The sequence below is a fragment of the Pseudonaja textilis genome, chromosome 5 (assembly GCF_049901715.1).
Source record: "Pseudonaja textilis isolate UNSWEBS1 chromosome 5, rPseTex1.2, whole genome shotgun sequence".
NCBI classification, from domain to species: domain Eukaryota; kingdom Metazoa; phylum Chordata; class Lepidosauria; order Squamata; family Elapidae; genus Pseudonaja; species Pseudonaja textilis.
In genome coordinates this window covers 22,024,919-22,036,259 of record NC_141994.1, presented here as the reverse complement: position 1 = coordinate 22,036,259, position 11,341 = coordinate 22,024,919, and the positions used below count along the sequence as shown (strand labels likewise).

Genomic DNA, 11,341 nt, shown 5'->3' with positions numbered 1-11,341 from the left:
AATCTACCTCTGGGTGGATCCGAGAGACGGTCGACGCTGGGATTGGACGAGTTTTTGGCAACCGCGGAGGAAGGGGACTCAAGGCTCTTGCCTGCTTCCCTAAAAGAACCTCTCCGGTTCCGATCCGGATGCCTTGGAATAGTTTGCACGCGTTCACACGTGCGCCGGAGAGAGGCGCGTGTCTCCCGCATCTGTGTGGGAGGAGGAGGGGGGAACCGACAGCGGAGAGCTGGAGCGGCCGTTGGGAGCGGGGGCGGTGGTCGCCCGCCTTCCCAGCTGTTCCAGCCGGTGGGTGGGTGGGTGGGCAGCGTTACACGGATCCCCTTGTGACTGGCCATGCCCGTCCTTCGGAATGGGGACCCCGCTTTGAGGGCCTACTTCCAGAAGTATGCCATCCCGGATATCTATGAGGTAAAGAAGGCACCGTGTCCTCTGGGGAGGGGGGGGATTCAAGGCAGTCTCAGGCACCCCCACTTTGACCTTGAACTGATAAGACCTTGAACCATGAATTTTGAGAGAGGGTCCTTTGTGCTCTCTGAGGTGGCTTGTTTCCTTGCAGACATTGCGTTACCAAACTAGGTAACACCATCAGTGCCACAAGGTAGTGGGGTTTGTGAAAAAAGAGGAAGAGGAGAAGGAGAATGTGGGGTCCTTGGTGGTCTCTGAACTCGGTTGTTTCCTTGCAGACATTTCATTACCCAGCTAGGTAACATCATCAGTGTTAGAAAGAAATGGGATTTTTTTCTCTGTTTACTGAATGTTACCTAGTTTGGATAAGGAAACCTCTGCAAGGAAACCACCAAGCTAAGAGAGCACCGAAAATCCCTCATTTCAACCCTGCACTACAGCTATATGGAGTCCTCGCCTTACAACAGTTCATCCAAGTTACAACAGCACTGAAAAAAGTGGGGATTGTTTTTTCAAACTTACGATCTTTGCAGCCTCCCGTGGTCACGTGATCAAAATTCTGATGCCTGGCAACTGACTCATATTTATGATGATCACAGTATTCTGAAGTCCTGTGATTCGCTTTTGTGACCTTCTGACAAGCAGTCAATGGGGAAGCCAGTTTCACTTAATGTCTGGGTTACCAGCTGAACAAGTGCAATGATTCACTGAACAATGGTGGTAGGAAAAGTCATAAAATGGGGCAAATGTTTCTCTTAAAATTCGTGATACACTCAGAGGGAGCTATCTATCTATCTATCTATCTATCTATCTATCTATCTATCTATTCTCTCTCCATCTATCCATCCATCCATCATTATCCATTCTCTCTCTCCATCTATCCTATCCTCTCTCTCCATCTATATCCATCCATCCATCATTATCGGTCCTCTCTCTCCATCTATCTGCATCCATCCATCCATCCATCCATCCATTCTTTCCATCTATCTATCTATCCATCCATCCATCATTATCTATCCATTCTCTCTCCATCTATATCTATCCATCTATCATCTGTCCTCTCTCTCCATCTATCTCCATCCATCCATCATCTCTCCATCTCTATCCTCTCTCTCCATCTATATCCATCCATCCATTTCCATCCATCATTATCTATTCTCATTCTCTCTCTCTCTCTCTCTCTCTCTCTCTCTCTCAGCAAAACAAGAAACATGGCTCGAAACAAATCAAGGGGAGAACCAACCTAGAACTAAGGAGAAACATCCTAATGGTACGAATAATTAACCAGTGGAACTTCAGAAGTTGTGGGTGCTTCATCACTGGAGGTTTTTAAGAAGAGACTGGACAGCCACTTGTCTAAGATGGTATATGGTTTCCTACGAGCAGTGGCTGGACTGGAAGACCTCCAAGGTCTCTTCAAAATCGATGACGATGATGAAGAAGAAGCTTTGTTTACATCACAAGTGCCTAATTTTACTTCTGGGGTAACTGATGGCATGTAGAAAAATAGCAGGCAAGAAAACGAGAGTACGCTGTGTTCCTCAGGATTTGGATCATGGTGGCTTTGAAATGAACTTTACTTTATAAACCTGAACGTCATTCATGAAATCACTAACTCATCTTGTTTGGATGTAAACATAGCTTAGACATGCCAATATGTATAAATCAGAAGAGTAATCTCTACCATAATTTTTTTAAAAAAACCAATTATTCAGTGCTAAAATAACAAAACCCAACAATATTTATCGTTGTCAAAAGAAGAGCCTTGTCTTTCCTATTTGTCTTTTCTAAAATCAAAAAATAAACAGCAGAATTTAGATGAAAAATATCTCAAATCAAAATCCTGACGATTGGCAACTGGTTCATACTTATGATGGTTTCCGTGTCCCAGGATCATGCAATCCACTTTTGAGACCCTCTGACCAGCAAAGTCAACGGGGAAGCCAGATTCACTTAACAACTGGGTTACTTACTGAATGACTGCTGTGATCCACTTAACAATGGTGGCAAAGAAAGGTCGTAAAATAGGGCAAAACTCACTTAAGAAATGTCTTGCTTAGCCACAGAAGTGTTGGGCTCAATTGTGGCCTTGATCTGAGGACTGACCTGTATTTGGACTAAAGTACCTGGAAAAACATTCAAAAAAATAATCTGAAATTTTTTTGTCCTGAGGCCTTTGTCAGAAGGAATGAAAAATGTTCGGCAATGGAATGTTGAAGTGAGGAATGAAGACAATACAAAACACGCCCTGGTGTTATTAATTTGCTAGTTGGCCCACGATTTTGATTAGGAGTGATGAATGTAGTGGGAAATTTGGGCATAAATTGCAGATCTATGAGACAGTTTCCTGAACAGAGTGCAAGCATCATAAATTACAAGGCAGCTGCAATGGAAAAATGGTCACAAGTCACTTTTTTTCGGTGCCGTTGTAACTTCAAACGGTCACTAAATGAACGACTGTTAAATCAAGGACTACCTGTGTTGGTTTTGCCGGTTTAAGGATGGGTTGGTAGCAATTTAATGTCGCCGTGGGAAAACCTCTCTATCTACTAAATGCGACTGGGGTAGATTCAGGAGAGGGCTTCAAAAATTTTAGCAACGGGTTCTCTGCCCGGTTGCTCAGTGGGAGTGCACATGGTAGGCGTGGCCTAGTCAGCCTCCTGCACCATGGCAGGGGGGCATTTTTGCCCTCCCCAGGCTCCAGAGGCTCTCTGGAAGCTGGAAATGGGCCCATTTCCGGCCTTCCTGAACTTCCGGGAGGCCCATTTTTTACTCTCCCAGAGCCTCTGTGTGTGTCCTGCACTTACCTGCATCCAAAACAGGCCACGTGGGGACTCCTGGGAGGGGAGGGGTGGGCAGGGCCAGGAGTGGGATTTGCGGGTTCTCTGAACCGCACAGAATCTTAGGGGCTCTCCCGAACCCCTGCAACCCCCCAGCAGCCTACCCCTGGGTAGATTGTATTTAGGTAGACCTGCACACATTCGTACAATGGACATGCGAGAAGATCTGTAGGTAGTCCTTTACTTACAACAGTTCGTTTAGTGACCATTCAAAGTCACAATGGGACTGAAAAAAGTGACTTAGGTTTTTACACAACCATCGCAACATCCCCATGGTCATATGATCAAAATTCAGATCCTTGGCAAGTGATTCATGCTTGTGACGATTGCAGTATCCTCGGGTCATGTGATCCCCTTTTGCGACTTTCTGACAAGCAAAATCAATGAAGAAATGAAACTCACTTCACAATCTTGTTACTAACTCAACAATTGCAGGGATTCACTTAACCATGGCAAGGAAACTGGGTCATAAAATCGCTTAAAACTCACTGAAATATTGTCTCAAAAATTTTGGGCTCAATTGTCATAAGTCAAGGATGACCTGTATAGAATTTACAGTTTTGCCTAGCCGGTGTCTATACATATTTATCTGAACATTTAACCGCAATTCTATGGACTGTCTTTTCCAAAATAGGCAATTTGATTTGCCAGAATTGGATTAAGTTTAGTGTTGCTCGTCTGCAAAACTCCACAACTGACTCGCATCACCCTGTGTTATGTTGCTTCCATTTTATTTGCAGTGCCACGTTCTATTCACACACATTAGTTTTTGGACATATTCAAATATCGTTGTAGATTATTTGGAGAAATTGCGTTTCAGTTACAAAAACCAAAATTTATGATCCAGTCCAGTAGAGGGCACAGTTGACAATCTTAAAGCATCCTATGTGTAAATTAATACTTAAGAAGTATGTGTACTTGAAAGATTGTCTTTGAATTCCTCATTTCTCAGAGCACTTCATTCCTATTGAAATCAATGGGAACTTAAAATTATTATTTCCTGAGTAGTGTTTTTACTACTCTATTTTAACTAGGGTTATTGGTTTTTTGAGTCTACAATAAGTGAAATTGACATTGGAACAATATGTTATTTTGCCTGTCATGATATATAATTAAATTGATGGTTTTTGTTTAAATAGCTGTGCCTTTTTTTTTTTTGAAAACAATTTTATTGGTTTTTTTAAAAACAAACAAAACATAAAAACATCAGCTCTCTTCCATACATATATACAACAGCGTGTCGGTTGGTTCATCAGTTTTGTGCATTCATTTCGCAGTCTCAATTACGGTTATGTTACATAATAACTCTTATTATCAATCCAAACTTATACGTCCTCATATCATTATTAAAAAAATCATTTGACTATACTTTTATTCATTCATACTTTATGAGATAACTATAATTTAGGTAATTTATTCTATAACAAAGCATATAATCATACCAAATCTATCCTAAAAAACACTTTATAGATGTGATGTCAAATAGCAAAAGGAAAAGAAAAAACAAAGATATTCCTTATTATCTAACATTCTAAATATTCTATTATTGTATTTTATCGTCCAACCATTGATAGAAAAGGTCCCAAATTTTATAAAATTGTTTATCTTCTTGCTCTCTAATTTCAAATGTCAATCTACTCATCTCAGCACATTCCAATATTTTCTTAATAATTTCTTCCTGCAATGGAATTTTCTCATTTTTCCAATTTTTAGCAAATACAATCCTAGCTGCAGTTAGTACATTTACAATCAAATATTTCAAGTCTTTACTGTATTTATCTGGTAAGATTCCTAATAAAAAAAGCTCCGGTTTCAAATCTATGTGTTTCTTTGTCATTTTTTCCAGCCACATGCGGATTTTAGTCCAGTATTTTCTAGCATCCTCACAAGTCCACCACATATAGTATGAGCCAGGTATCTGATGACATTTCCAGCATTTTTCAGATTTATTCTTGAACATTCTTGCTATCCTTGTCGGGGGAAAATGCCACCTGTAAAACATCTTATACAAATTTTCTTTATAAGTTGTTGCCATTGTCATTTTATAATTTTGCGACCATAGTTTTTGCCATTTCTCTAAATCAATCCCATATCCAAAATTCCTCCCCCAAGCAATCATAGTTTCTTTAACTTGTTCTTCCTCTAGCTTAATTCCCAATAAATAACCATATAGTTTTTTAATCACCTTTTCATCAGTACCTGTCAAAATCTTATCTAAATCAGTCTGTTTATCATAAAATCCGTCTGTTTTAGAATCTTCATCATACCTTGAGTGTATTTGCACATACGAAAACCAATTCATCTTTATACCTTGTTCCTCTAGATTTTGTATAGATTTAAGTTCACCCTTTTCATCTAATAATTCCCCATATCTAACTGTTTGTTCCTTCTTATAGATTATAGGATAAGAAAATGCTTCTATAGTCGATAACCAAACTGGAATTTTCAGATAACATTGTTTTTTTATCTTCTCCCAGTTTAACCACAAAGATTCCCGTATATAATGTCTTCTAAAGTAACCCTGTGTTTTAGTTCCCTTATACCATAAAAAAGCATGCCAACCCAACAACAAATCATGACCTTCTAGTGTCAGCAATCTAATCTTTCTTAGTGTTATCCATTCCTTAACCCGCATCAAATTTGCAGCTTGGTAGTACAACTCTCAATTAGGCAGGCCAAAACCTCCTCTAATTCTAGCATCTTGCAAAAGCTTTAGCTTTATGCTCGCTTTCTTACCTTGCCATATATACTTCAACACAATTTTATTTAAGTCCTCAAAATAGTCTTTTCCGAGCCTAATTGGTATTATTTGAAACAAAAATAAGATTCTGGGTAAAATATTCATCTTGATTGTTGAAATCCTCCCTATTAATGACAGTTGTAAGTTTTCCCATTTCTCCAAATCTAAGGTTATCTGTTGTTTAAGTTTAATATAATTATTCTCTTTTAATGTACTACATCTTGATGTCAAATATATCCCCAAATACTTGACCTTATTCGTAACTTGGATTTTCAACAGGTCTGCCAATTCTTCTCTTTGTCTTAGTAACATGTTCTTTGACAAGATCTTTGTTTTGTCTTTATTTATTTTCAAACCAGCCACCTCACCATATGTCTCTATCTTTTCCAATAGCTTCAGAGCTGTTTCTAAAGGATCTTCCAAAATAAAGGCTAAGTCATCCGCAAAGGCTTGCAATTTGAATTCTTCCTTTTTAATTTTCATTCCTTTTATACTTTTATCTTCTCTAATATTTCTATTCAACACTTCCAGAGTCAATACAAATAGCAAAGGAGATAGGGGACATCCTTGTCTTGTGCCTTTTCTTATATTAATAGAGTCTGTAAGTTCTCCCTCCATCATTACCTTAGCTGTGCCTTTTAAGGTGTTGTAATATCTTTAAGAAATAAGGTAAAAGTTTCTCCTTTTTTAGAAAATGTACAAGCAAAAAGAAAAAAAAATGATTGTCTTGATTTTAGTTCATCAGGCAAATAAAAGTAGGAATCAAGCCATACTTGTTACTTATAATAAACCAATTAATAGCAATCATTAAGGAATAAAATAAAAATATTCTCAAAAAATATTTTGGCACTTGTATGATTGGATAATACTTCAGTTTCCTAGCCTTTATAATCTTGGTTAATACTCTTAAGATAAGGATAATTTCATGATTCTTATACTTTTAGTAATACTGTATCAATCAATTTGTAGCATCTAACATGTTTACAAATTTATGATGGCTTAAAATTTCATGAACTAAAATGTTATATAAACTCAGCAATGAACAGGAATAAATCCTGAGGTAAAATAAAAATAAAATGTTGAATTGTTTTAATAAAAATGTAAAATATTCCAATAAAAAAGGACTAGAATCTAAAAACAATTTTACTCTCTTATGAAATATATATTTTATTAATCAGTACTCTATATCTTGATTTTATTTGCAGGCCTTGTTGGGTGGTTTATTAATTATGTGTCCAGAAGATCCACTCAGATTTTTAGAAGAAAAGATCAAAGAAATGATGGAAAAAGGCTTATATGGTATTATATGGTACGTATAAGAGGTTTGTGTGGTCTAAAAAGATTGATAACAAATGTGAAATCAATGTGAGGAAATCTTATTTTTTTATAAATCAGTTTGACTTGAACCACGTAAATTCCTAATAATTGAGATTTTTGTTCAATAATAGAATAGAAAACATAGCGATATTAATATTATTTTGTGTTAGTCATTGGTCTTCAATTCTTGGTAGCCAGAGTTGAATGTGAATTGCTAAATGCAGAAACTAAAATCAGTGGTATCAAAAACTGATACAAGGATTTTCAAATTTTCATACTGCACCTGTAATATTTACTGTTTTCTTATTCTGAATCTAGTAAGCATTCATATTTGCAGGAAAAAAGTTGTCAACTTTATACAGTGCAACAGGTCACAATAATAGCTGGTTCAGGAGTTAATTGAAACATGTAAATGCTTTATAGGATGGGGTATTAAACTTTAGCATGCAATGACATACATTTTTATAATATTAGCCTTCATTGGACATACACTAATACGAATAAAAACCTGTTGCTTATTGAATTGTGGTCAATGTATCTTGCAATATTTGAGGGGCTGTCTCAGAAAAGAAGTGGCCAACCAATTGTCCAAAGAAACTGAAGGGAAAAAGCAATGGATGGAAGCTTATGAAGAAGAAAATCAATCCAGAAATTAGAAATTTCTTGACACTGAGAACACTCAACCAGTGGAATGGCTTGCCTTCAGAAGTTATGGGAGCTCTGCCACTGGAAGTTTTCAAGAAAAGATGGGACAGCCACTTGTCTGGAATGGTATAGGTTCACCTGCTTGAGCAGGGGTTGGACTAGAAGACCTCCAAGGTCCCTTCCAACTCTATTATTCTGTAAATTTCATAGTTTTTTGATGTTGAGTATTACTGTCTATTCTTTTCCATGGCCTCAGGCCGTAATGAGTGTATCAAATGATTATTCCAATTTAAAGCGGTTCATTACAATCCACCTGAGGTTCATTTTCTAATATTTTTAATGTAGGCCTTGTTTAACAGTGGTAATTGAGACTGGCCATTCCGTTGCTAGGTGACACAGTCGTAAAACATGAGGTCGCGTGACCGCCCCGATTTAAGATGGCAGGGCCGGCAGGCGGTCGTTAAACGAACCCCATGTGGTCACAGCATTCCATGGTCACATAATTTGTGAAACTCCTGCCAGCTTCTACACTGACTTTACTTGCCAGAAGTCAGCAGTGAAAGTTGCAAATGGCAATCGGACAAAAATTGTGCATGCTATTGTGGCCACAGTTACAAGGAACATTCAGGGCCATTGTAATATTTAACTGGTCATTCAGCGAGGACTACCCATATGCTGGATTTCTACACTGACACTCTGAAATTTACTTTGTTCAAGCTGCTCACACTCGGTGTTTCTCTCTCTTTTTAATATTTTTAATTGAAGTTGATTATAACCTAAAAGGCAATGGAAAATATTTTCCATTACGCTGCGTATTCCTTAAAAAGCAAGAATTTCCACAGACTTGTGGGAAAATAGACACTTGAAAGATAAAGAACATTAAAAAATGGAAAATATGATTTCTAATTAAAAAAATCACAGCATAATATCATTTACATTCTTTGCTTTGAGCCAGGATTATTTATCTGACTACAAAAACAAGAAATAACAATGGTTTTAAAAACTAGCTCAAGCTGTAGTGTAATAATTTGGTTTTAAAAAACTATCATTTATATATATATATATATATATATATTTGCTTCTAGGAACATGTGTATCGATCCAGAGTTAAGTCTGAAGTTGAGAGTCCTTTCTGAGACATATTTACACACACTTTTAGGCCTTGATGACGACCAGCTGGTAATTATTCATAAATCTCTGTAAAAACATTTAGAATAATAGCTTTCTCCAAAGATAGTCTGGGAAGAATTTTGTTTAACGTTTATTCATAATCCATTTTTAACCAAGAGTCGTGGGAAAGACTACATTCCTTAATCCTTATTCCTGAAGACTTTATAACTTAAATACACTTAAGTAAAATTGCATCGAACTCAGATGTAAAAATTTTTAACTGCCTCAGGCTGGCTTACTTGGCGCTGTGCCTTATGTATGTATACGTACGTTTAAATAAATGAATAAAATTCCACTCTAGGGAAATACGAGCTAGAAAAATAAGTAAAATGGGGAAACAGAAATCATTTAATTTTGTGGCATCTAGAATTATAGAATTGTTGACCCTGTTGGTTCTTTAGAATTCATTTGAAAAGTGTACATCAGAGTTTTTTCAGTAAATGACATGAAGAATATTGTCCTATTTTCTTCATCTGCACCTGACTATCCATCTTTCTTTCCTATTTCTTTCTTTCCTATTTTAATGTAACTTTATTTTTGTATTTACTTTTCAGATGACAACAGAGTTATGTGATAGAGCATGGGACTTCTATAGCACTAATCTTAAGAGAAAGTGCTTTGAGTACGTATATATGTATATAATTTCCTTTATTATTTCTTAATAATATTTCTACTTTCAGAGTTCAGACCAGAAACGTTCTTACTGGGAATTATTAATGATAATAATAATAATAATAATAATACAGTAAAGGAGCAATATAGCTAATGATACATATAATAATAGCTGTGAGATTGGTATATGCCCCAAACTGGAAGAATGAAGATACCCCTAACAGAAAGTGAAATAATAAGGAAAATATTAGTCTGCACAGAGATGGATAGACTAACTTTAGAAATCAAAGATAAGGGTGAGACAGAGTATTATGAAGTCTGGAGTAAAATGTATCAATGGAGTCAAGTAAAAAGAAAAAAAGGGTTGAGACGCTTTATAGGAATGAAAGTTAAAAGTTTTTAAACCAAAGAGAATGGAAGAGAATGGAATATAATGGACAAATACGAGATGATACGAATGCCTGAGTATAAAAGACGGTTGTAAATATGTATATAATTGTATATAATTGTATATAAATGTAAATAGAAATAACATGTAGCTAGCACAGCACTAATAACATAAGGGAAAAATAAAATTAACTGTTATGTGTATCTCTATACTATAGCTTGTATGGCCAAATGATGGCCAAGGAAGTCGCACTGTGTTCAATTGTTTTTAATATTTATACTTATATATATATATGTATTTGCATGTCAGGTTGCTATTGTAAACAGAATCAATATTGAGTTCTAGGTATTTATCACTACTAAGGCCATATTCATAGAATCATAGAATATAGCTTGAAGGGACCTTGGAGGTCTTCTAGTCCAGCCCCCTGCTCAAGCAGGAGAACCTATACTATTTTCGATAAGTGACTGTCCAGTCTCTTCTTAAAAACCTCCAGTGTTGGAGTGCCCACAATTTCTGGAGGCAAGCTGTTCCACTGGTTAAAAGTTGTGCGATGGCCTAGAATTGGAGTTCTCACCTCACAATCAGGAGGCTGTGAATTCGATCCTAGGTAGAAGCAGATATTTCTCTCTCTGGGCACAATGAGAATGTATCTGCTGAACAAAACTCTGCATTGGCGACAGGAAGGGCATCTGGCCAGTAAACATTCTGCTAGCTCCATTCAGTTGCCAAGACTCCACCCCGCAAGGGGACTATGGGGTTGTTAAAAGAAGAAGATGATGATGAAGCTGTTCCACTGGTTAATTGTCCTCACTATTAGGAAGTTTCTCCTTAATTACAGCTTGCTTCTCTCCTTGATTAGTTTCCAACCTAATATTTTTTGTCCTGTCCTCTGGTGTTTTGGAGAATAATATTCTTTAAGGATTAGTTTATTGAGATCACCACTAAAAACAATACAAACCTGCCAGGCCTCTTTCACGCATACAACCAGGAGTATCCACAGTGGAGATCAGAAAGTGACACTGCTATCCAAATTCTGTACCCATTCAAACAAAAATTTGATCACACGATTGTGGTCACCAACTTGACGTTTTGTGAGTCTCCTGAAGATAATTTGCCATCTAATACAGGATGCAAAGTTTTCTCCAAACAAATGTAGATGGGAACACCTCTTCTTTGTCTCTCAAGGTTGATTAAAGTTGATTGAGCACAAATCCACAG

At 36.9% G+C, this 11,341-nt stretch overlaps 1 protein-coding gene across 1 annotated transcript in view; it reads left to right on the top strand.

Moving 5' to 3' along the window:
- The first annotated feature begins 13 nt into the window (after positions 1 to 13).
- The window catches only part of FBXL13 (F-box and leucine rich repeat protein 13), a 72,018-nt gene continuing 60,690 nt past the window's right edge, over positions 14 to 11,341 (top strand). Inside the window, exons 1-4 of the mRNA XM_026726699.2 lie at positions 14 to 411; positions 7,194 to 7,297; positions 9,036 to 9,129; positions 9,675 to 9,742. Of these exons, the coding sequence (XP_026582484.1) occupies positions 337 to 411; positions 7,194 to 7,297; positions 9,036 to 9,129; positions 9,675 to 9,742 (341 nt within the window). The 5' untranslated portion in view covers positions 14 to 336. The remainder of the gene's footprint in view (positions 412 to 7,193; positions 7,298 to 9,035; positions 9,130 to 9,674; positions 9,743 to 11,341) is intronic.